The 27,089-nt window shown below is 41.7% G+C and overlaps 1 protein-coding gene across 2 annotated transcripts in view; it reads right to left on the reverse strand.

Annotated features, from left to right (window-relative positions):
* The window catches only part of LOC146989110 (carboxyl-terminal PDZ ligand of neuronal nitric oxide synthase protein-like), a 249,511-nt gene that overhangs the window by 173,270 nt on the left and 49,152 nt on the right, over positions 1-27,089 (reverse strand). For both annotated transcript variants that reach the window (XM_085775086.1, XM_085775085.1), the window contains exons 3-4: positions 8,651-8,743; positions 3,434-3,492 (exon numbers count right to left, since the gene is read on the reverse strand). In XM_085775086.1, coding sequence (XP_085631212.1) covers positions 3,434-3,492; positions 8,651-8,743 — 152 coding nt within the window. The remainder of the gene's footprint in view (positions 1-3,433; positions 3,493-8,650; positions 8,744-27,089) is intronic.

Here is a 27,089-nt window from a genome sequence, read left to right on the forward strand (position 1 = left end):
TTTAAACAAAGTCTGGATCTACTGCAGTTTTTGATTCTGAACATAACTTGTATCGTTATATCTTCTTGCTGCAGGGAGACGGGGGTGTGTGCACCCTCATGAAAAAAAAGAAAGCGACTCACATCCAGCGAAAACCAAATATTTAAACACTCGGCTTCTGTCTGGATCCGGTTGTTGGATGGAAAAGATGAGGAGCTGTCAGACTCCACTCAGCCGCTGATGGATGGAGCGGCTCTTACACATCATACACTGCTCTACTACGCCCCTCCCTCTGCCTGCCACTCCCCCTCCTCCTGTGGGGGAAACTTTGCAACTGTAATATTAAAAAAAAGAAAAGAAAAGAAAAAAAGTGCACGGCGCAGGGCTCAAATGTGCGGGACAAGATAAGGCATCTCCAAGCAAACTAAATCTTTCTAAATTCCCATGCTCAGAGACGCTTACACAAACAGCCGGCCAGAATCCATCTTCCTGACAGAATCATTTCCAAAGCCAGAACCCCCAACTGGTTCTCCTGGATGCACTTCTGAGCCGCACACGCCTGGGAGCGAGCGAGCGAGCGAGCGAGCGTGTGTGTGTGTGTGTGTGTGTGAGTGTAAGTGTGTTTGTGTGTAAAGAGAGGGAGAATGGATAAAGTGTGAGTCATTCAGGAGGGAATATGACCTGTGTGTGTCTGCGATGAAATCAGAAGCACACACTCGATTGGTGACCAAACTTCTGTCTGTGTGACCGTGTGTGTGTGTGTGTGTGTGTCGATGAGAGAGAGATTAATGGTGCAGACATCTGAAGGTATTCCTCTCATTTCTCACCGAATCTCTCTGAGCCACCAAATTCACACCGGCTGCCTCTCAGCAGCACTGAGAAGCTCTGTGTGTGTGTGTGTGTCTGTCTGTCTGTGTGTAGCGTCTGTTCTGATGACAACAGACTGTGTTACAAGTTCAAATCAAAGAGTTTCAGCCCAGCAGCCGAAGGAGTGGATGAACTGGACCTCAAGGTCACAGTCCACTCTCATCACTTTCATCAGTCGCTCTCTCACACACACACATATACACACAAACATCAACACACGGACACACACACATTGTGATTCTGATCTCATGACTGATTAGACCCATTCAGTTTTCCTTAAGTGACAAACTGCAGTCCTCCATTTGATCTTTAAAGTTAATCTACCAATACTTTGCTAAAATGAGAAGTTCTGTTGATACAGGAAAAGATGAATGCAGCTGAATTGAAAAGTTTCAGGAAACAGAAAGATAAAACAACGTAGGGAGGAACCAACCTAATGATTCGTTTGATGAAAAGCAAAAATATGAAGCAGTGAAAACTGCCTTCATCTGTCTGTGTCCAGTTACCCATGACAACACTCTCATCTCTCTCTCAGTGCAGCAAGAAGATGAGAAGATTGATGCACACAGCTGGACTGTGTGATGTGGCTAACGTAGCTTAGCATGAAGACAGGAAGCAGAGAGACAACACATGTGTAGCTTTGTCCCAAATAATGTCATAAAAGGCCTTTTAAAGGGATAGTTCAACATCTTGGCAAATTGGCCCAATGACATAATCCCTATAGTCCCTATATAAAGGTAGGTTCGTTACCTTTATTTGTCGGTGCAAGCTGTTTTTAGAACGGCGGAGCAGAGCCGTGAGCTGCTCAGGGCTACGCTACGGAGGCTAATGGGATTTCTTGGTTTCCCTCATCAAACTCATCAAATACACAATCCAACTACTCCAAAACACTCTGGTGGACAAGTTGTGACCTGCACATTCACCACGCTATGAGATAATAACAGAGCGTTACGAGACAGAGTTGTTTTAGAGGTAAATACAGAGACTGCTTGCTGAAAAACTCGCATCAGCGGTTTTACATGAATTTACCTCTAAAACAACTCTGTCTCGTAACGCTCTGTTATTATCTCATAGCGTGGTGAATGTGCAGGTCACAACTTGTCCACCGGAGCATTTTGGAGTTGTTGGATTGTGTATTTGATGAGTTTGATGAGGGAAACCAAGAAATCCCATTAGTCTCCGTAGCGTAGCTCTGAGCAGCTCATGGCTCTGCCGTTCTAAAAATAGCTTGCACCGACAAATAAAGGTAACGAACCTACTGCTATGACTATAGGGATTATGGCAATGGGACAATTTGCCCAAATGTTGAACTATCCCTTTAATACCTCTGCAGACAAAAATCTAAAGCCGACTTTCTGTTGTGACCTTGTCAGAGCAGAAATCTGAGCTCCTTCACAGAAGTGTCTATGAACCAACCATTGGCCTTGAACCTTTAGGGTGTGAAACTTTAAAGTCAAAAAAGTTGATCTAAATTCATTATTTATGTCCAGAGTTCATCTAAAAAGAGACAGGAGACGTGTCAGTGACCTCGAGCTGCTTCATAGGAAGAAAAAATGGATTTTCCCTTCTGAGATCTCCTGAGGAAAAAGCCTGTAACTCAAGCAGTAAGTAACTCTCTCTGTGGACGCAGCTGATGCGAGTGTAAACAGAAGCTACTGCCCCGTCACAAACAACAACGCCCTGGAAAAGTCAGAGACCTAAACCAGCTCTCACCACCGCCACAGATGATGAGGAAGGGTGGGCTCGCCGTACTTTGATCCAAAAACCATCTGGAGTAAATGAGGCGGCTCGGCTCAAGCTGCCGCTACGAAAACACTCGAGCTGTTGTAAAAATGTGCATAAAACACTGGCACTGTGATTTGATGGATCTGTTGCTGCCGTAGACTAAATGTATAGACGATCACTGCAGGAGACAGCGACACACCGGCTCATTAAAAAGTACTTTGAAGAACAGAGTTGAGGTGATACTATTACAAAAAGGCTGCAATATTAAAATAAAATAAAAAAGAAAGCCTGTTAATTTAATGTTGCTGACAATAACAGTTTCATATTTCAGCGCTTGTTTTCATGGCCTCCTCTTCTCTCATTTATTACATGGATTATTAAAATGAATTTTTCAAAATGCTTTCTTCTAAATTGCATTTTCTCAAAACGCAATATTAAAAAAGAACTGAATGCAATGTTCAAAAAGCCTTGTTCTCCATGGCCACAAATTTCCGACACATTTGTTTATTCCCCCTGTTATCAACCTCCCTCCACTCTCCTATGTTTATTAATCAACACTTCAGCTTCAGTACCAAATAACTCATCTCTTTTCTCTGTGTGTCGCTCTGCGCTGCAGTCAGTAAAACTTATCAACGCGCCACAATATCTTTCTTTCTTCTAAATGTCAGCGCTCGTGGTGACAGTGACAAAAGAGTCTCATTTCCTCAGCCAACAACAGCGCATGTAATCAAGTTTGGATTAAAATTTTTGTTTGGGGGCCCCAAATAAGCTCCGAGTCATTACAATGAGAGTTAGAAACAATTAATTTGCATTTTCAAGCCGAGCTGAAAAAATTCAATGTCGCGACATGCAGGCAACTCACCTGTAAATTGGATCCTGCATCACCATCATCTTGCTCTCATCCCATGTCCACTCCTTCTTCTGTGGAAACAAAAAAACAAAAAGTGTCAATTCATGAGAAAATATATTTGTTGTTTGAGGAAAAAAAGAAAAGATTTCAGGTAAAACACCAAGAGAAACCAAATCTTGGAAGTGTTGAATTGTGCGTCCAGGTGGATGGGGCTTATTTACTGCTTTGTTGTGACATCACAAAGTCACAGGAAGTCCTTACGGCTGGTTTTAAGGTTCAGTTTTTTTTAATACAGGCTGTGTGTGTTTCTCTGTGGACTGAGGCTTTAATACTTTTACAGTGATAATGTAGGACCTGGAGCTGATTTATAACATAAAGAAGAACTAACTTTATACTATATGAGACCTTTAAATACTCGACATTTAACTTGACAGGTAAAACCAGTGAAGCCTGAAGTTCATCCCTTTGTTAAAGTACGTTCAGTGCTGTGAAACGACACGGCTCGTTCTATCAGGAGACCTTAAGATGAACTCTCTGCTGGATGGATGATGACTTAGATTAAAAAGAAAACTTTCACAGTGTTAATATAGAACCTAGAGCTGCTTTATAACCAAACAAAACACAAAATCTACCTTTATAAATACCACATTTGGGCAATATTTACAGTAACATTTCATATCTTGATACAGAGCAGGTGAAATATGATATAGGATGTTATTGCACAGGTGTTACATTTCACATATGGCAGGAAATATGATCAAATATCAGCCTGGGCCAAGTGAAAATACAAAGTTATGAACAAAGAAAAAACATTGCACAAAAAAATAATAAAAAATCCTACAATAAACAAACATTTATGTCGCTAAAATCATCCTCATCTGAAATTATTCTAACGTCTCTATGCTCTCAACGTTTCTTTTTGAATCTTCCTTTTGTGCCTCTGTCTCTCATTTGTATAAATCTAACGTCCAGTTTAATGTCACAATCAAAATGTCAAGACGCGAGCGCGCAGGAATTATTCCTATTGATCTCTATCTCCACAGAGCGAGGCTGAGTCAATCATTCAGTCTCTCCTCGTCCGCGGTCTTTCAGCGCCTTCGCCGGCACTCAGAGATGTAAATAGATCTCCGGCCGTCACACTTGACATTTTACAGCTTTCTGGCCGGGGAGTTAAAGAAGGCAAAGAAAACAGGTGGAGGCGAAACATCCTTCTATTGACTGGCCTTTCAGCGCAGGCCGCCAATTACTTTGACACTGAGCCTTCGATGATGGCTTTAATGTTGTATCGAATCAGAGGCGTTTAGTCAGTCGTATCTCTTCGCCACGTCCTCTCTCCCTGACCTGAGCACAGCAGACATAATCCTAATGAACTCCTATTTAATTACATCTGAACTCCACTTTCAAGGTCTCTTCTTTTCACCAATTAACACACAGCTGCACACACGACAACACACGTCCTTTTCACAGTTTGAACGCTCCATTTCACCTCCATCAACACATTTCTTTCCTCTCCTGTGATGATTATAGGATAGTAGACGACACGATCAGAGCTAATGGCAGTCAACTGATGTCAACACTTCCTGACTGTGTCTAAACAAAAAGCTTGAATTATCTGCGACCAATCTCATCTTTCTGTCACAACTCCGCACTATGAGCTTAAAGGGATAGTTCACCCAAAATTCAAATGTCACTCATTATCTACTCACCCTCATGTCGACTAAGGGCTGGGAGAAGTTTCAGAGTCCTCTGTGCCTTTTTGAAGTTACAGCGGGGCTCTGTGCAGCACTGCATGTCCATATGATGGTTGCGAACGGGGCTCACTTTTCTTCGTCCAAAAAGACACACCAAAAAACATCCAAATACCTCCATACTGCTCGTCTGTAATGTCCCTCTTGTATTGAAGCCCCGACATGAGAAATTGTTCCAAAAAAAATTAAATAAGTCTATATTTTAAGCTTGTTTGTAGCGGAAGCTCCCAGTGTCTCAGTTCACTGCTCTGCTGGTGTCAGTGCAAATTGTATGAGACTTGAGGCTGAGACACTGGGAGCTTCTGCTACAAACAAGCTTAAAACATAGACTTATTATATTTTTTTCGGAACAGTTTCTCATGTCGGGGCTTCAATACAAGAGGGACATTACAGACGAGCACTATGGAGGTATTTGGATGTTTTTTGGTGTGTCTTTTTGGACGAAGAAAAGTGAGCCCCGTTTGCTACCGTCATATGGACATGCAGTGCTGCACGGAGCCCCGCTGTAACTCAGAGAAGGCACGGAGGACTCTGAAACTTCTCCCAACTCTTAGTCGACATGAGCGTGAGTAGATAATGAGTGAAATTTGAATTTTGGGTGAACTATCCCTTTAAAAATAAAAACAAAACAGTCCAGTCCTTTAAATCAGCCAATAAGAGCCTTGAATAGACTAATGACGTGACTCTAGAAATCGCTGGCAAAGACTGTGAATGAGAATCGATCACAAACACACAAGGAGACACAGCACTAATGTGCAACACAAACAGCACAACTACCACTGATCTTTCCTAACTTTTTAACGTCAGTGTTATCGATCACAGGGAAACAACAGGGGCTCGTTAGAAAACACAGATTGTCTAGTTCAAGGAGGAAAAAAGCAGCACGTCTCCAGCTCACAGGGTCACGGTGTAACGATGCTCTAAGCGTATTGAGCTATATGTTGTGTTTGACTATTACTTACTATGTAATCCTTGCGGTATCTCCACTGTTCACACACAAAAGAACGTGGACAAGCTCTCAGGTCCACATGCAATTACACGACTGATCATTTATTTTGCTGCAATGAATTCCTTTGAGGACCATTTACACAACTCAATTAAGCCTCCTTTTCATCAGACATTCATGCACATGTGAATTGTACATCTGGGCTGGAAGAACGACTCAAGGTCAATGCTGCATGCAGTAACTACCGTCTCGCCAGTGGTGTCGCTTTCAGGCCGGGGAGCTGGATATAAAGATTCAATAGTTGTTTGTTCAGGTTTTAATCGATTTTAAATAAGTAAGTGTAACACTTCACAGCTAAATCTGGGGGCAGCCTTCGTGCTCTGGTTCCACTTTTTATTCAGTCGATTCAAATCCAAACCTCACACTTTTTATGCAAAAAATGATCTAAAAGTCAATTTCTTTACAAAGCAACCAGAGAAATTTGCCTTTGAGTGAACACACTGACCTTTTCAGATAGCGGCCAATCAGATTTTGTGAAGTTAACAGTAAAACAACTCAATGTGAACCTGTGGATCTGTGCACAACGGAGCAACAGTTCCAACACCAGATGACGGCTGGGCTGACAGTCACTAGTAAGTTTCATTAAATATTGAAGGCATTTCAGAGGAGCCGGAGCCCTGAAGTCCGGTTTAATGAATGAAGAGCTAAACGCTGGGAAAAGGCCGCTGGACCAAACCACTGAGTGAGCTTCACTCTTGTTTCCAGCCAGTGGTTTTCCACCTGTCAGACTCCCTGTGATTCTGGGCAGGTGAAGCCGACTGTGCTCCGTCTCTGTGGATTACAGCTGTCAGCCTCACTGCGCCCAGAAACACATCCAGCCCTGCACCTTCTGCAGCCTTTCTCTCTCCATGCTTTTTTTTTTTTTTGGATCTTTTAACTCCCTCCTTTCTTTTTATTGCTTCTTGAATCTGTCGCCCTTTTTCGTCATCCATCATACATTCGATCCCTCTCTGGCTCTTTGTCGTCCCTGAGCTGACACCCTCTTTCTTCACTCTCACCTCCGTCTGTCGTCTAATTAAGACCAGGATCGATCATCTCCTTCTGCCACAGACTGTAAACAGGAAATGGATCTTTCCTAGTTCCTTAACACAATGAAAAGTGTCTTGATTACATCTTTTACTCTTATAGGTGTTAGAGCAGCTGATAATATGCACCAGTACACTCAGTTTGCTCCTCATTAGGATCAATGCTTAACTAAATCAGGACTTTATCGAACCTTTTTAGGACTTCAATACATCAAAACTAAGACTGTCCAATATCAAATTGATCTTTTTTCATCTATATACAGATACATATAACCTATTATGATTGTTTTGAGTAGAAAAAGTAGTCAAGCTCAACAGCATAGTAAACAAAAATATAAATAGATGTCAACATGTGCAGCAGCAGCAGCAGCAGAACTGAAGAACCACACCATTAATTCTGCATGTTGATAGACAGATCTGGTACTTCCTGTTACTGCTGCACATTTTCTCAACCTTACAACTGAATTTTGTGTTAATTTCTACATAATCAGAGGGAAAATAGCATTTTAATATTTTGTAGTGCCGACTCTTTGGCCCTCATCACTTTGCACAATGGCTTTTTCTTCACTCACTTAAATTACTTAAATTACTGGGGGAAAAGCCAAGAGGCGAGTTCTGCTGCAGAAAAATACACTCAAAAGACTCAACAGCGAAACGTGCTCGGTGGGGGTCGGAGCACCAACGTCGACATAAACACATCCTCCTCCGACCTTCTCACTGGATCTGCACTTTGCCAAGAAACCAAGACCCAAGATTGATGAAGAGACGTGACAACTGCCCATAAACACCAACATCTACATCATATGTGCTCAGTAATAGACACTAAGGGGAAGATATTGGAACAATATATCAAGTCAATTTCATTTATGCCAAACTACTGGGTTAGTGTATGTCGGCATAACCGCTTCTTGTAAATACATTTATGTCAGCAACATAGATCAAACCACATAAAAAACTATAACACACAACATTAAAACTGATTTGCAATGTTATTCTTTTGGATATTTATTTTTTTTCTACCAGTTTTAAACATGTTTTCTCCTAAACTAAATAACTTATGTTAAATATCAGACATTGTAAGAGCTCATATTCCAAGCTACCGGCTAAATTAAGTGTCAGACTGGAGGAACAAGATTAATGTTTCACAAAATTGACATTTAACATCATATCATAGAGGTTTAAAGATTTTGATTATATTCAATTAACCTCATGATAACAAAATGTCATCTTATTGATTCAAAAGAAGTTTGTGTAAAACAGGAAACTGTCATTAGCAGTTATAATGAATGAGAGATCCAATCTGCAGCTTTTATCCCTTGATGCATAGAAATATTCAGATTTTTCTCTATTCCATCAGCAAGAAAAAATTTTTTTACTTTTATTTTGAAATGACACAAGCAGACGGCGGCGGATAGACAGAGTTCAAACAAAACGATAAAAGGCCTCTCACTTTTTTCTTTTTCCTCAGGTTGACCTTGACGCCGTCCACTGACACCACGATGTTGACCTTCTTCTTCTTGATGTTCTTCACCTTGAACTCATACTGCAGAGAGAGAGAGAGAGAGAGAGAGAGAGAGAGGAAGGAGAGAGACATATTAATACTAAGATATGCTAAAGGAAGACAGTGACATTGTAACATCCTCTCAAATATTTGTCAGGGGAGGTCAAGTCTGATGACTCATGTCTGGAGGCAGACTGAATAGAAAAAGCTCAGAATGAGATTGTGAAGAAAAATAATCCACATTTTTTTATTCTTTAAAATAGTTCAACATTTTTCTTAAAAAGTAAGAAAAAGGATCTCATTAAAGACAGACTAAGCAACATCCAAGTTGTTTCTTTCTCCTTGTCGAGCTGAGGTAAAGTCAGAGTAGAGTCCCAGCTGCTGAAGCCTGAGATTAGAAAACATGGCCGGCCTTCAGCATCACCTGTATGACAACGTGCTGGTGTCCTTCTGCCAATGTCTCCCTAATGAAATACCATCCTAACGTCCCTCTGTGTGTCATCTACTCTATAAATTCTCATTTTCTACACAGTGCTCCCATACAAAGCCACAACAATTTTAATAACACTACATATTTTCCCTCCTATTGACGAGGAGATTAGGTCTGGCCGTCATTCAGGAACCTTCAATGACAACGGAGCCTTGACGTTCAATTCTTAATGCTACTTTTTCAATATGAACTTTATGAAAAATATTTTAATGAAAAGAAAATACTGACGCTTCGTTCCAGACTCCATCTCCTCACACAGTCAAGTATGTCTGTGTGAACTCACTGAAGTAAGTAACTCATTTAGTCCTTAGCTATCGAGATCTGATTTTGTATAAAGAGGTATTTATAGATTCTTGATGGTATCAAACCAGTCTGGTCAGAAGTTTGACACCCAGTCCAAACTTACTCACACAGTTTAGACCAGTTTGTTTTCATGTGCCACAAACAGCTGCAAGTAACAACGTACAAAACGGCCTTGAACTGACACCATGTCCACGAAAAAACGGATACTTTTCTATGCGTTTGGGCCTATCATCCACGATTAAGCAGCGTTTCTGGTCCTTGTAAATGAACATTAGAAAGTGGAATGAACTAGAAAGTACATAGCATACTGTAAATATAAGTAGTAGGCCTAATAATAAACATAAGAAGATAAAAACTCAAAAGATCCATATGGACTATACTGTATGCATGATGCAGAGATCACCATTAGATGAGTTTTAACAAATGGTCGATGCGTTTTTAAAAGTTAAAATCATTGTTTGCACTTTTTTTGCGTTTTTTGGGGGTATTTGTCTTTACATGTGGACAGATATCTTTTTAAATATGCTGGTGGTGCGGATGTGGATTTTTTTGGACTAGGCTTGGTTGATAAAGCTTTGAGAGATGTGACTTTTATTTTTACTGATTATCAAAAGCTTTGAGGGGGGGAAAAAGAAGAAATTTCAACATCATTGTCTCAGTTCACCCACTCACATCTCCACATCTGCGTCTGTGCTTTTTGTTGCCGGCTTGTGATTCAGTTTGATTATCAGCTCTGTGACACGACTCGCTCAGTATCTAAAAACGGCTGCTGTTCACTCGCTCCCCGGCTGCAGCGCCGAGAGAGAGAATAAAGAGAGAGAGATTATCAAAGCTTTGTGTGAACGCTGAACGGCCGTGAAGCTCTTTTGTGAGAGGCGACTGGCTCCTGACTCGAAGCCTGACCCTTGAAGTGAAGCAGACTCTAAAACTAAGACTGAGTTGCTGCCGCGTTACGAACAAATCAGCTCCAACAACACTCACATGTAAATAAAAATCCACCTGTTGTTGCTGTATTGTTGTTAGCTCAACGTTTCACACTTAACCATGAACACGTTAGTCACAGAAGATGACGAACAGTCTGGGTGAATGGATGCGGCGCGGTCTGCAGACCTCTGTCACAGTCTATTCACACGCCATAGATCAGACCGAGACGGCCCTCTATCACCTCCACCGCCGCTAATGGAGCGATGAGCGCTGTCAAACAACAGCACAGTCAATAATACCGGCAGAAAAACACTGTTTGCATATCAAACGCTGCAAAAAACATAGTGGATCAAGTGGCTTTTATGTTGTTGTAGGAGTCCTCTCCCACAATCCTCTGCATGCTGATGGTGTTTTAAAAGAGTGGGATGTGATTGAGTTGTAACCCTGAAGCCTGGAGAAGACAGCGGGGCCTCCTAAACTCATTAATACTGCAGCAGGTAGTGATCTGAAGTGCATCATGAGCCCAGAGCCTCCCATCCCAAGACGCTGCAGCAGAACTCAGCCTGTTTGCTCAAATTAAACCCTGAGATGCTCGTGGGAGAAAAAAAAAAAAACTGCTCAGTGCGAGGAAGTGCGAAATCGAAAGTTAAGCAGTGAGACAGCAGTGACAGAAATACCAAATCCAGATAAAGCCGAGCCGGGCGGACGAGGCTCGACTCACTCCGGCGCCTCCAGCGGACACACCGAAATGATGATTTAGTCGACCGCTGTCACCTGGTGTGTTTTCACTTTTAATGAAATCCTCCGGCGTCTCAGACGAAACCCGGCCGGCGCTGTCACTCACTTAAAAAAAAAAAGAAATCTCCACAAAACGCAATCACATATAAAAGAAACATCTTTGATTGTAAACGTCTGCTCCAATCACCTGCTGTGTTTGCTTCCCGTCACCTCTACATCAAATCTGAGAGGAGTCGCTCTGTTGAACCTCTCCACTCTTCCTGCCAATCAATCTGTCAATATTCCAGCTGCTGCAGCCGTCAGTCTGCTCTGTGTGCTGTCACTCTTCACTGACTGCTGCTGTTGACTTGATTCACTCTACTTTAATTGCATTTCAACTGAACGGAGGGAAAAAACTAGACTCCAGTCCAAATGAAAACAGGTAAAGTGACACTCAACTGAAGTGTAAAGCAGCATTTTACTAACATAATCCTTCATTTCATCTGGCTTCACTCTACATTCACACCTGGATTTGTGTTATTCTTCCAAAATCTGGAGAAAATGATCCATGTCTGTGTTTCTTCTAGCTTTAGTTATTTTATCCCATTATTAAAAACCTTAAACTGGCTCATCTACACCGGCTACTCTACAGTACATAGGATTAATTAAAAATTTGTTTTCATTACTTCTAAAAGCACCACATGGGTTGGCCCTTCATTTTAATTCTGAATTGTGTCCCTTGCCTTCAGGGAGATCTTTGCAGTCTACTGACAAACGTCCTCTGGCAAAATCTCAAAATCCAGATTAAAAATTTAAGGTGACCAGCGTCTGACCGTCTGCAACAGGACTTTTTTTAATCAATAAAAAAACACAGTCACCTGTTCCTTCAGGAACAGCATAAAATAAGTGGAACATTTGAAATGTGTGTGTGGCTGCCTGCTGACAAAGTGTGGATGAAAGGCTGCAGCGTAATGGAAGGTGACAGAACGCACAAGTCAGAGCCTCGTCAGCACAGGAACTCGATCAGCTCCTGAAGCCTGGGTTAACAACTCTGCTGACTATGACACACACAAACACACACACACTATATGATACCGTTTACAACAAGGTGCTTTACTGCTTTAATGTTTCTTCCCTTTTTTATTCCCACCGTATCAACCCCCCCTCACCACCTCCAGGTCTGTGAAGGTGGATCGTCGTTGGCTGACAGGCGCAGCAGCAGCGAGCGCCGCTTAACACACTGACAGGGACGGGGAAAAACTTTTTACGGACTCCTCAACGCTCCGGCAGATCGCTCCCGGCGCTGCTGACGGCCAGGCCAACCATGGCCGTGTTTCCAAATAACTGTCAAGACAATTTTGAAGCAAAACTTTGGGAAGTTTGCAAGGAAGAAACTAAAACTAAAGGGCGAGGATAAACTGGGATGAACCTGGCCGTGTGGTGGTGTCGTGTCGTATACTAAGCCAATGGTTCTCAAAGTGGGGTCCGGGGACCCCCAGAGGTCCTTGAGAGGGTTCAAGGGGGTCCCCAAATTTTTCATGAAATGTTACCACTTTTTTTTTTTTTTTAGAACTTTTATTTTTTTGAGTTTTTTTTATTTATTTATTTTGTTTGTTTGTTTTTTATTTTTAGAAATTTTACCACCTTTTTTCTAGATTTTTTTTTTTTTTTTTTTTAAATGTTACCCCTTTTTCTAGAATTTTTCCCACTTTTTTTTCTAGAACTGTTTAAATGTTTTTGGAGAAATTGTACCACATCTTCCCAGAAATTTCTCTACAATATTTCATGCCAAAAAATTCATGCCATTGGCCCTAAAATGAATGTACATTGACTAAAAAAGAAATATTTGTATATGTCTGGTGTTTGCTTCAAAATTTTGTCCAATGGGGGTCCGTGGTCTAATTTGTGTCAATTTATCTGTCCTTGATGTAAAAAAAAAGTTTGAGAACCACTGTACTAAGCTACGTATGGTGGTAAATTCACAGCAGAAGACAGGCGGAAAATAGCAATTGTTGCTATAACCTGGCTCAAAACATCTCTTCTTGTTTTACAAGATTAATGTTTTTTGTGCATTGTCCCTGTTTTAAATAAATAAATTCATTCATTCATTCAAGAAGCAGCTCAGGACACTGCAGCACATTTTGATGCACATTTTTTATTTTGGTATGCAATTCCAGTTTGTTTATTGAGGAGGAGGAGAAGAGATTCCTCTCCGGTCATAATGATGGTCCACATGTCCTGTCAGTTTTTCTGTAGGTGTGAGTGTGTGTGTTTTCTTATTTGTGACAGCTGCTACAGCATCAACAGTGACCAACACATATTGATTTTCTACAGTTTTACTATTTCAGACCTTATTCATTAAAATCTTATTTCACTGTAGAGCAGCACATTGATTCTCTCTCTGTCTCTCTCTGTCATGCCTGGTCGGTCTGGCCGTCGGGAGTAACAGTGAGGAATCACAACAACGCATCGTTGGACCATAAAAAGCCATAAAGTTTTTACCGTCCCTGCCCGTCTCTTTCACAGTTTTGGATTCTGTGTGTGTGTGTGTTTGTGTGTGTGTCTTTGCTTCCAGGTTTTTGTGACCATATCACATCCCATCTGACACACACATACACAGACATTTTGGCAAAACAAAACTTTACTGATTTCAAGGTGCCTCCAAGTTTCACACCAGAAGTGAAACCAGAGAATTGAGGCGCTGAGCTGGAGCCAGTCTGAACAACACAGGTTTCCAAACCTTTGCAAATTAAAGGAGAATTCCGGCTATTTTTTACCCCTAAATCGTTGTCCTGATGGTCACCCAGTGTTGAGGGGAGCAAAAAACGCAACAAAAATTGATGAAGGCAAACCGGAGTTACACCATGGCTAGACGGTGCTAGCGCTAGCGACAACGCTAACCCATGGGGGCAATTCTTTCAACCAATCAAATATCTATGGTACATGACTCAAATCCTTATGACACACCATTGAACTCAAATTGTGTACAGTATAAACAGTATAAACTTTGTGTCACTCACCTCAGACAGCCTAACTCTGAAACATCCTGGAAAGACATTACTATCCGACCACAGAACACTTTTTCCTTGTTGTGATGATTTTTTTACAAAAATAAACGGTCGGACATATTATGGACATTACCACTGCACTGCTCGACCGTTTATTTTTGCCGGGTAGCCATGGTGTAACTCTGGTTTGCCAGCATCAATTTTAGTCGTGTTTTTTGCAACACTTAGTGACCAACAGGAAAACGATTTAGGGGTCAAGAATGACCGGAATTTTCCTTTAAGGCGCTGAGCTGAAGCCAATTTGAACAACACAGGTTTCCAAAGCTTTGCAAATTAATTCAGAATGGATTCAAGCAAAGAAGGTCATTTGCCAAAACAATATAACTCCCCCTCCTCCTCCCCTCCCATTCTCTCTGTCCACAATATACTGTAAGGCTCAACAGATGAAGTGAAACAAAACTCTCACAGCCGTTGGAAATGTAAAACCATGAATAAAGCCAACTCCGTCTCCTTCAATCTGCAGAAATTAGAAAGTGGTTCATTTTCCTGCTATAGAACAACAAGGCAGAGAAAAAGCCAACATGTAATTACAACTGCTGTGCTAAAACCACCTGTTGATACCTGCAATAACACACAGAAACTCAAACATACACACTGCAACCCTCAGAATATATTTCCATAGATTAAAACAGAAAGCCTGGAGCCACTTTGACCATTATTTTCAAGTCTCTTAAGTGTGTGAATGTTTCTGTGCGAGGCTTTTTTACGAGTGCTTTTTACTGCTGTGTTGTAATCTGCTGTAATGTCGACTGCTGCACACGCAAGATTTAAACGTTGCCGCTCGCTGATGGATTGCATGATCGACCTCCACGGAGATGATTACAGCAGCAATTTAGCAAATTTCACGCAGGGTTTGACTGGCTAAGTGTATGCAGCATAATATGGCAGAAAGCACTTATCTCTAATAAGCCCTGTCTATTCCTGTCTGATACGGCCGCCGTCATCCAATCCACATCCAGCGCCGCGCCGGCCCCGCGCCGCGTTTAGAGTTTCCGTTCCAAGATACAGCAGCAGTGAGATTTATCATATCACCGCCGCATCTATCGGGATGTGGGAAAATGAATTTGGGTAATTAAAACACTTGTACGGCAGAAGCTGCTCCACTTGAGGAATGAATGTACAAAAGCTTTCATTTCACACAACTGGCAATTCATTCGTTCCCTGAATGCAGCACCTCTGCTCCGACGCGAGGTGGTGGGAGCGTTTTAATGAGCACAGATAACGGCTCACAACACACTTCAGGTCATCTGGAGCAGCAGGGAAATAAAAAAATAACAACAAAATTAGTGGAATTTTGATTAACGCAGCACCGAAGGCCCCTGCACTCTGAGTCCATTAATGTCAGGCATGTGGAAATAAATTACAGGAAATTAACACTCGCACACACCAGAGCATGAAAAGCCTGAATTTCCTGGATTAATGAAGGAGCTGTTGGAGAAACATGAACTTTCTGTTCAGTGCTACATCATAAGTCGACATGTACTGTAACTGATTCAGGATCAGCTGGATTTTGTTTAGAATGAGTCCAGATCGTTCACCATGTTTGCTCACAACCTCATGATGTGGTTTTACATTTTTTTAGGGTGTTTTTTCAGACTGGTGGCTCGTTTGCTTAGTTCCCATTCTTTTGGGTCGTTTGTGTTCACATGGTAACAGTCTCTAGTGGTCTTAAAGGGGACATATTATGGAAATATCACTTTTTGAAGGCTCTTTTCCGGCCCCCAAAAATGTGAGAATTGACAAAAAAATCTGTAATTTTCAGGCTCCCTAGATTGAAATCCATGTGGTTTTATGAGCTGATCCCTCAGTTGTCTTCCAATGATGTAACTAGTTTTCGAATTTGCATAATACCACCCCAACCTGGTAACGGTAGAGGGGGCGAGGCAAGCAGTGGTTCATTTGCATTTAAAGGGCCAGGCACTGAAACCAGCCGTTCTGAACAGAGCTGTTTTGAGAGTATGAAAAGATGTTTGATCATTGGGGTATTTTGACGAAAGCTTGTCACAGACATGTCTTTAAGACACCTGGGAACTATTTTATTTTATTTGTGGAAAAGGGGCAGAATATGTCTCATTTAAGTTGTTTAATTAATATAAAAATGTAGCATAGTTTAGCTAAAAAGCCTGCATGGTTCCTCTTTAAAGGCTTTTACTTAAGACTTGAAGCTGTAATTTACGATTTCAAAAGCCTGCCTGGAACGCAGCATTAGCGAAAACGACCGGACCATTTACTTCTGCTTTAACAATCCTTTGCTCGAGCGAGTGAGTGCCTGAAGTAGGCCTAGTGCTTTTTTGTTCTTCTACTTTGTTCACATATTCCTAAAACAACCGATCTTTGGGGTTAAACGCTCCCTGTTTCGGAGCAACTGCTCCAAACAAGCCAGAATCTGTGATCCGTTGAATTATTCCCGTTTAGCATCACACTGGGTTTGGCTCTGACATCACAGAGTAGAAACTGTCTGGATGCCTGAAACTCTCCCTCGCTCTTCACATTTTCTTTTTCATCACACCGAACCAGCTGACTTGTTGAACACGAGCCGACATCCCAGGTGAACCTGCGCTCGTGCAAACAGCCTCTTTATTCTTGTACCTGGCAGCGCTGGGCTGTGGTGGTAAACAGGATTTGCCTACGTGCAGCGGTTTGGAGTCGGGCCCGTTTCGGTGACCGTGACAGGATATTGGCGTTCACGTCAACCAACGTGAAATGAAATGAATACTTGAGTTTTAAGAATGGGCTCATCCATCATGCAAATAAGTCAGTCTTAACATTTGCAGCCACTACTTCCTGATAAACAGGTCATTATTTCCTAAAGGTCCCTTCCTCCGGTTTCCAGTATAATCCATCATTTTGGCAACAAAGACGCCAACACACACACACACACACACACACACACACAATAGTGCCTCAGCCAGCGCTCTTGTTTTCACTCGCTGAAATATCAGCGGGAAGCCAGGAGAGCACAACAAAAGCTGAACGTACAGAGGAAGTGAAATAAAGGATTCAAATGAATATGCAGACACACGCCGACACACACACACACACACGCACACACAGATACAGTACACACAGTCTCCACACCGGGTCAAATAACGGCAACCAAGAGTGTGCGTGTGTGTCGACGTGTGATCTCAGCAGCTCAGCAGACAGAAGAGGAGGAGGAGGAGGAGGTGAAGCTCTGCTGTTACGCAAACTCTTTATTTAGCTCATTGACCGAGGCCTCTTCCACTGCGCCGCAAGTTTCCCCATCACGAGCACAAGTCAACGACACGACGGATAAAGAATAAAAAGCGCCGTACAGAACAAAAGCGGGGAGAAAAGAGACGAGAGAGACGTTCAATTAACAGCTCAGTTCATTAAGCTCCTAATTACACAAACCGAGAAGTCAAGGTTTCTTAGACGTGCAGACTGTCGCGCTGTCATTAGGCGCTCGATGAGCTGAGAGCCGTGTGGTTTTACCCCCCCCCCCACAGAGGCACCTGGATGTGCAGCTTAACACTTTCACACTGCAGATGCACTGGGAGATGTTTTTCTTTTTAATCCGAGTCGTCACCCGCTGAGCCGAGAGTTCATCTTAAGGTCCTGATGGAACGAGCCGTGTCGTTTCACAGCGCTAAGGGATGAACTTCAGGCTTCACTGGTTTTAACTGGGAAGTTAAATGTCTAGAATTTAAAGGTCTCATCGTATAAAGTTAGTTCTTTGAGGTTATAAATGAACTCTAGCTTCTACAATAACACTGTGAAAGTATCAAAGCCTCAGCCCACAGAGGACTGCACACAGCCTATTTTCAGAAACTGAGCCTTTAAACGAGCTGTCAGTACTTCCTGTGACTTTGTGATGTCACAACAGAGCAGTTATCGCTCTCAGCTCAGAGCCCAGAGAGATGGTTTTTAGTTTGGACATTTAATTGGACAAAATAACTTTTTTTTTTCTTTTCTGCATAATTTATTCTTGTGTATTTGTACCTTGCTCATTCTACAGGCCGTACTTTTTTTTTAACGTCCACCCGCACTGTGTAGTATCTCCGACCAAACAAAATGGATATCATTTTTCTTTTCTCTATTTAAATAATATTTTGTACATAACAGTCGGCTACATATCTTTGTTTTTATATATATATTTGTACATAGTAAGTTCTCTTTATTTTTATTCCCTACTACTTATCCTGTACTCTTTGCTACTGGTAAAGTGGAATTCCCACACATGGGATTGGGATCAATAAAAAGTCTTAAGTCAAACTGAAGGTGGTCTAAATACTTTCCATACCCACTGTAGGTGGTGATTACTGGAGACCGCGTGTACATACACCTGAGGGCCGTGAACCAATCAGAGGCCAGAGAAAGGAAGCAGACGGGATCTGTGCTGTTGTCCGGTGGGGAGGGCGGGGTGGAGGAAGTGCCAGATGAAGAGAGAGAAAACCGACAATCAGAGCTGTTAGAGGACGAGCCGGTCCTCCGTTGGCTCCAGCTCTTTGTTCTCCAGCACTGGAGGAAACTAGAGCACTCCTGCAGCGAGAGGCAGAGGCTCCTCTACTTCACTGAAAACTGTCGACAAGACACATCCTGGGTTTTTTTGTCAACTACCTCAGTGTGTCTTATTTTATACTTCTTTTTTTTTCTTCATTTCAAAACAGGTCCCCTGAGCTGTCGCAGTAAACACAGTCACAACTTTTTTTTCTTTTTCTTTTGCCAATTTATCGTTCTATGTTCTTCTATTTTTCCTCCTGCATCCCTTTGTTTTGAATGGTTGACATCGCATCAAGTTGAAAAGATGATGAACATGATGAACTCAGATAGCCAGAGTTTTACCTGCAGCGTGCATCATGTGGAAAAACACCATTTCTGAGTGTGCAGCTGTGATGGTCGAGAAAAGTGTTTCCAAAAACTGTCGTAGGAAGAAAACAGCTGCATGTTCTATAAATGAAAGCATCTGGTTTCACATCATTTTAACATCACTTTATATAAATCTAAGCTATTCTGAACTACAAATCCTCTGACAACCCAACATTTGTAGGCTATATTTCAGATATCATTAGTATAAAAAAAATAATCTGTCCTTGATGTAAAATTATTATGATTATTTTGGATGAAAAACATGACTACAAGAAATAAAAGAGAAGATTTTCTCACTGAGCCAAATATCAAGTAGGAAATAGTCCTGGTGAATTTGTAAAGATGCTTTTCATTCTCCACTGACCTGTTGATTTTGTCACAATTTATTATTTAACTCAGTCGTTATAATGTCAAAATATACAAGATGACAACTCCTACAGTGTTATGGTGTCTACTATTGTCCTTGAAAATACTTCCTCAAATGTGTTGCCTGTGCAAAATGAGCCAGTTCATATGAGGGCAGCACATATAACATCATGGTGTGCTGTAGAAAGCGACCTCCCATGTTTCTTGTCGTATCTATGTGGGAAATTAGATTGCACAAAGTCAGGAAATGAGGACGATGATACGTTCTCATGGCGTTTTCGATTGCTTCTCGGGTGCTTTGCTGTTCCCGTTAGCTGCTGCTGCTCGCTGCTCGCCACGGCTCACCGGTTCGTTCCTCCATTTACCAGTTGTCACAAAGAATAACATTTACTGACAGGGCCAATATGACACTCGACAGCGCCGACGATGGTTTAGAAGGTGACGGGAGCGAATGAACGCCACCTGCTCCGGGTGCAAAGCAAAACTAATTCAAACAGATTGTTCGAATAAAGAGGCTGTGAATCATACACTTCTAATGTTTCTTATTTTCACCGTGTTTGAATAACAGAAAGTTTTCATGATGCAAAAACACACAAGGAGTTTTTCTACTGCACATAAAGACTGAAAAACACCAGACCCACTGTTGTGTTTCCACTCGAGTGTGAAGAGCTGAACTGCTGCATCTTCTGATTAGACCACTACACAGCTTTCACGTCGACTCCCCAGAGTCTCTCTCAGCTTCTTCTTCTTCTTCTTCTTCTTCTTCATCATCTACCTCCACATACTACTTGTGTCTTTCGGACCGACCACAAAGCTTTCATCGATTTCTCTCCTCTATACATCAACCCGGCTGGATTCTGCTTTTTTTTTTCTCTCTTTCTCCACTTTCAACCATCCATCTTAATCTTATTCCTTTACTGCTGGTCGTTCGAGTGTGTCTGTGTACGTTCATTTTCCATCTCTAACCACTCTGTCATTTTATTTTTTACACCCGTTCCCACGGCCATATTCATGGAGCGTCAGGCTCCTTCTGTGCCTCTCTCTCTCTCTCTCTCTCTCGCGCTGCATCATTTTCTCTCTCTTTTATACTCATGCTCGTCTCACTTTCTCCCCCTCTCTTTATATTTTCTTCCACACATACCCCCCCAGCCCCCTCCACCCCCATTTTTCTCCACAGACCGGTGGCTGATTCAATCTCGAGCAATGTTGTTTATGAAAAGGCATTTCATTTTCCAAAACCATTTGTGTTCAAGATGCTACAGGGTCCATCACGTTTCATCAATCTCAGCAACGCTGCAGTGTTTTTTTGAATCAAAGCCAAAAATTTGCAATTGAATGTATGTTGGTATGCGCAGAAATGACACACACACACACATACACACACAAAGGGCAAGAAAAAAACAAAATATATTGGGTAACTTAAAGAAAAGTCCATTTAAAGTCACATCAAACTGATTGAAAAAAAGTTTGTGACTTCATACAACGAGGCGATAAAAATAAAAATTGATGAGAAAGTAAAGTGGGAAAAAGCTTAAACAGTATTTTATGTGTCGCTGCTGAAATGAACAAACGGCTAATACGATTTCACCACAGGTTCCGCTACCATGGAAACATCTGGAGCTTTTGATTCTGATGATCTTTTTCAGCAGCTGTTTCATTGTTGACAATGAGTTCCCTGCATGAAAACCTGCAACTTTAACCTCAACCTGCAGTTTCAGGACGAACTGGAACACCAACTGTGAGCCAGGTCTCGTTGCTACACCCATAAACCGCCAGGAGGTTCACAAGTAAAGCACAACTAGGCCATTCAATTGGACCACTGTCCTTGTCTCTGTATGAAAACACAGGACGGGAATCGATCTATTGACCCAAGCACTCTGCTACGTCGGGTGGATTTCAGCTCGTTAGTATTGAACCTTTTCCCAGTAGCAAAGTGGTAACACAACGAGGGGTGAAAACAAGGACGATTTTACAGCTCTGTAAATTTCATAGGAGCTGTAAACTGTATAATCGCTCCTCTTTCTGTTACACATTTGGTTTGACTTCCTTCCATCCAGCTGAGGTGAACATGCAGTAATTTGAGTCCTGGCATTAGTCGGACTCTGACAAATTCAATTTAGCACAATTTCAGTTGGACGAACATGTAATTTAATTGTCCAGTTTAGGTTGGGCTGACACGATGTCATGTAAATTTACTGAATGCTGTAGCTTATGGTGAATGTTTACAACCAGGCTCCTAAATCTCGAGGCTTTCTCTTTTTACTTACAGAAAAAAAAACATTCAAATAGCACAAATGATTTCATTTTATGTCTTTGTCAATGTGATGCTAACAGTTGATTAAGTGTCTAAAGACCTCGGGGAGCTGTTGCTGCCGGCTCCTCTGAGCCAACTCAATCAGTTATGAGTCTTTTGACTTATGAGTCATTTAGAGCAGCGAGTCGTCGTCCGCTGCTGGATCCTGCACCAACACCTGTTCACCACATTCATGTGCATATTTTGCAGCAGAGTGGGGAAAACAATTATCCATAAAAACAATTGGCAGCCAGTTTTTCTCTTTGACGCTGGTTCGTCCCACGTGCATTACTAAAACATAAAAAAAGAAATCATCTGCAACCGTATCCAATTAACGTTTCAACATCTGGACCGTCTCCAGTGTGAGAAATTCTACATCTGAGGAGAAGTTAAGTCATCAGGCTTGATGGATGACACTTTCCACAACTGCTGGCAGAGTTCCCCCCGTCGTGTCCTTATAGGAAACAAGAAAAGATCTATTTTTCTGTCGACTGTCACGGCGTTAATGCATAGTTAAAGACTTTCTCCTCTGTCACTTTGTCTCTGTCTCCTGGATCCTCAGCTTCTGGTTTTCCAAGTCTTCTGCCTCCCTTCTAACCAATGTCTCTTCTCCTTCTTCTCCTCTCCTACCATCCGTTTCCTCCGAGGTCATACGTCTGTGACTGAAGCTTATCTGTCCGTCTGTACAAATCCATCTAGCACCGAGACAACGGACGCTTATCATGACACCTACAACATCAGACATATCACTCCACGAGAGGCTGATCGATTCCCTTTAAGACGACGATATATCTGATTCTTCCATTCGAAGCCTCCACGGCTGCTTAGCTGTTGGATTTAATGTGACACTGATCAATACGTTGCATGTTTGTGGGACGTCGGACTGAAGATGAACATGTAATATGATGATGAATTACACAGGACTTGTGATCAAAGATGGAGGTAAACCTCTGAGATCGTTTACGAAATTGAATTAATTTGAGTCTTTTCCGACCCCGTTTTCCCTTTGGTTTTTCCTCCACCTGCAGCTTTAAGAGCCGCAGGACAGAGGAGATGAGTTACGGAGGCTTTTCGTTGTTCTTATTGAACCGTGTCAGAGGAGAAATCTCTCTCTTCCCCAAAAGGATAGAGAGAGACAAACTCAATTTAGAGGCAGTTGGTGTATCGACAAGTCATTGCAGCGCACTTTCATTTTCGGGGGCCTCGCTGTATAAAAAGCTGAAGCGGCTAATGGCCCGTGTTTGGTTGGAGAGATTACAGCTTTCTTTCATTCGTAATAGATTTTATCTGATGATGAACATGTCGAAGGAAAGTGGAGCCGCTGATTATGTCAAAATGAAACCACAGCTTTGATTGTACTCCTCTTATTTAATGGGGGCACAGAGGGCTGAGAACACTGTGTTTGTTTTAGTGGGATACAATTGGTAGAGTTTAACTACAACTGGACTGTAATCAGAGCCAGTTGAGCCTCTGCTGAGTACCACCAAGCTCAATGGAAGACTGGAGAAATGCAACAATGGAGGATGGATCTTTTTTTGGTCCCATTCAACTCCTTGAAAGCCGTTCTATTGTGGACTGGATTTCTAATCTACTTCATATTTACTTCTTACCCCCATAGGTAGGGGTGGGATTCACCAGAGGCCCTGTGATATATTATCACAGTACTTGTGTCTTGATACAATATTATTGTGATATTTAAGTTATAAAGTTTCCAAAACTTTGGAATAATCCCTGCTAAAAACCCACCTCTTCTCCTTGGCTTTTAACACTCCAAGTGGACTGATTTTATCATGACGGTTCTTATTGCTTCTTATAGATTTTATGTCTATTTTATTTAATGGATTTATTTGCAATTGTGGTGTTGTTTGTAATTGTAAAGCACCTTGGTTAAGGTGTATATAAATAAAGCTTGACTTGACTTGACTATTAAAAAATATTGCAATAGGCCTCAATATGTATTTTGGTTTATTAGCTTTTGCTAAATGATGTTTCCAAATGAAAACTTGAACATCTGTTTTTTCTAATAAGATAAACTTCTTTGTCTGTTCAGATTGATATGTGGCGTCTGCAAAATACCACAATCCTACAACCCATATGTGATCTATTTCTTCTTATTTCATAATTTTCTATTTTGCATTTAGCAACCTTGGGTTTTTTGAAAGGCGCGATATAAATTAGAGTTGTTATTATTATTATGATGATGACATGTCACAGGATGCCAACGTCAGAACCAGAACATGTGGAGACAGTAGGTTTTCCATATCTGCTGCTGTTTCAGACAGGAGCAGATGAAATTGACGTAAACTCTGAAATGGTTAAAAAACTACGTCTGCAAATGAACGATTTTGAAAGAACAGCCCACCCAGTAAGTGTCTTAAATGTGGCGACTGTCTGTGTCCTAATTTATGTTCTTTACCTTTAAAGACAAAGACAAAACAAAAGTTTTATCTCTGCCACTTCCCAGACAACTGTGACTTAGAGAATTGGAAACCAAATCAGTGCTGCAGCTAAATAAAACAATGTTATTGTCAAACATTGCTGTCACATCAGCACCAGGGAGATTTTAATTGGATGATGAGACACACTTGAATCCGTATCAATGCAACCTGTTGAGTATAAAAAAGCCTGAAGGGCCTGGAAGTAGGTTATGGAAACTTTTCTTTTCTTTTCTTCGGCTCGTTCGACTCGCGCACAGTGTATTGTCAAGAGATTTTCATTTCTTTTATTATCTGCGTCTTATTTATCGTCTGTAAATATGCCAGATCTCAAATCAACAGGGTCGTCTTTTTATCTCTTTGTGCCTTTGAGACGGACTCGTCCCAACAAAAACAACAGTTTGATACCGACTGTTTTAGAAGTTTTCAAGTTTGCTTTGGAGACCGGGGATTACGCTGAACTGAAACAACTTCAAAAAGTTATTAAAGCCGAGACGAGCCTTCGGTTCAGACGCTTTATTTCTCATGACGACGAAGGTGGTTTGTTATTTCTAAATACCAAAAGAACCAACTTATGAAACCGGAGAGCCGCTCTAACTCTGATATAATAACATGAATGCAGCCATGTTCGGTGAGATGACTGACAGCAGACTCGACTCCTGACCAGCGCTGAGCCAACTGTGTGTGAACATGAGCTGCAATTAAGTCTGATGGGAATGATTTAAATAGTCCACACCGGAGAGACCGAGCAGCGGTGTGCGTCTGGACCGACCGGAGACACACACTCACTCATTACCATGTCAAAGGCTGCCAGTCAAACCCTAAACTCCTAAGTGACACATGCCAAAAGACACTCAGTGTGTGTTCAGACTACAGTAGCTTTTAATGCTGCTCCCGACATACACATCCATTTTTATTTATGTCTGCAGTACGGCAGGGAGGATTGAAGCTTTCACCATGCAGCTAATAAAAGCCTTTTATTCCAGCATCGGGCCCATTTATTACTCAAACTGTGATGGACTCAAGGCACCGTCTGCAGTCTGAATGAATGTGGGAAAGGCAGACAATGTGAGGAGGGGGGGGGGGCATGACGGTAGCAGGGGGAAATGGAAAAAAGCGAAGACAGAAATGGGTGCAGACAAAGTACAAGTCTAAAAAAATAAAAAACACTTTCTTTTATCGTTTGTTGTGTTTCTGCCAAAAAAGTTGAACCTGAAAAAAGAGGACACGCAAAAGGCTTCGACGTTCCTATTTCAGACACCATTGATATTTCACTTTAACTTAATGATAAAGGAAAAAAGTAATACGACAGAAAAGTGCTTATAGCTTCACGGTGTGCTGGGGAATATGGCAGCAGAGATGGAAGAAAACTGTGCAAGTGTAGGACAATGTCCCAAAATGGTACTTGAGGCAATATTATGTTTTGTCTTTTTGCTAGAAACAACCAGACATCAAATGTCCTGCAGCTCCTCTTAAATGAAAAATGACTTGATATGATTCATTTCCAATCAACTTATCCTTATCTGGGGACATTATGGACATGAGCGCAGGACGACTTCAGCTGCAAACGGCCGATTCATATCGGTGTGTTTTATGATCGGCCTTCATGTGTAACATTTGATTAGGAAAAGACTGAAGTCACAGTTAAACAAGATTCACACAGAGAATAGACCATTTATTATCTGGTGCTTTTTGAACTTTTAACCCTTAGGGGTCTGAGCCGATTTTGTTTTTTGAATACTTTAGATTTTGCCTTTATAGACGCCACATAAAAAAAATGTTCAACATGCCCATGCATCTCTCTTTTTTTTCAGCAGAACTTCATCTATATGATCTGATAATTATAAAAATACACAGAAATCATCAAATCTGAATTTAAAAAATCCGTCTCTTGTATATTCATCAGCTGATTCAACCACTTTTTCCCGAATATATGGGAAAAAAAATGCAACGCCTGACCCTCCCATCCCATCCCATCCTCCAGATAAATAGTTTTTTACTATCAAATTAAAATAACAAATCATATCTGCGGTTTTCCGTGATCTATCAAACTCAAATAAAAACTGAGAGAGAGTTTCAAAACGGCACTTTCGACTGACGGCAGCGCTCCAGGTGCTCTAGTTTTGTTTTTACAGCAGTTTGAAGACTGTTTGAAGTTGTGATCCGATCACAGATCCCTGAGGGTTGAAAATATTCCTGAATGACCTCAGCAGCGGGAAGTGTCACAAAAAAACAATACATACAGTTATTTCAATGCCATTTACATAAAAAGGTTGTTGATGGATTTAAGTTTTTTTGTTCTGCAGCTTTGTTTTACAGGACAACCACCAGATTTCCACCACACAACATTGTGTGTGTGTGTGTTGTATTTGAACAAATGGCCGATCCTGTCGTCCTTCTGCTCAGCATCCGGGAGAAAAAATGGTGCAGAAGTCGGGAAAAATCCACTGGCACGAGGTTTTGCTGCCTCACGGTGTCGTGTGACGGAGCCAAAGCTGTCAGACCGCGCCACCACCACCACCACACGCTGGACTGAAAACCTCCGCAAAGAGACACCACAACACAACACATGCTGAGTCTCACACATGCAGATACGCACATCCACGACAAGGCAACCAATCACAGGCAGGGACCTGCTGCTGCTGCCGACAGCCTGGTCCACGGCTGCAATTAAATTACAGCACGGGCCGACTGTCGTGATGAAGCCGCCTTCAGAAGACTACAAGTTAACGATTATCAGCTCTCACAGCTTTAATTGGCAGGTTAATGAAGTCGGCCGACAGCGTCTCTGTCGGGCATTAAAGGCCGACTTCCTGTTTGTTCACATCAATTACAGCTCGGGGTGAAGCATTTAGCGCGGGAGAGGATCATTAGCGGGATTCATGTTCGGCACATCAGTCAAAAGTGGATTGTATGAAACATGTAACTTCACTGCAGTATCATTAACAGTGCTTAGCTGTGT

This window comes from Trachurus japonicus, chromosome 4 (assembly GCF_045865225.1).
Source record: "Trachurus japonicus isolate A0001 chromosome 4, Traja_1.0".
Taxonomy (NCBI): Eukaryota; Metazoa; Chordata; class Actinopteri; order Carangiformes; family Carangidae; genus Trachurus; species Trachurus japonicus.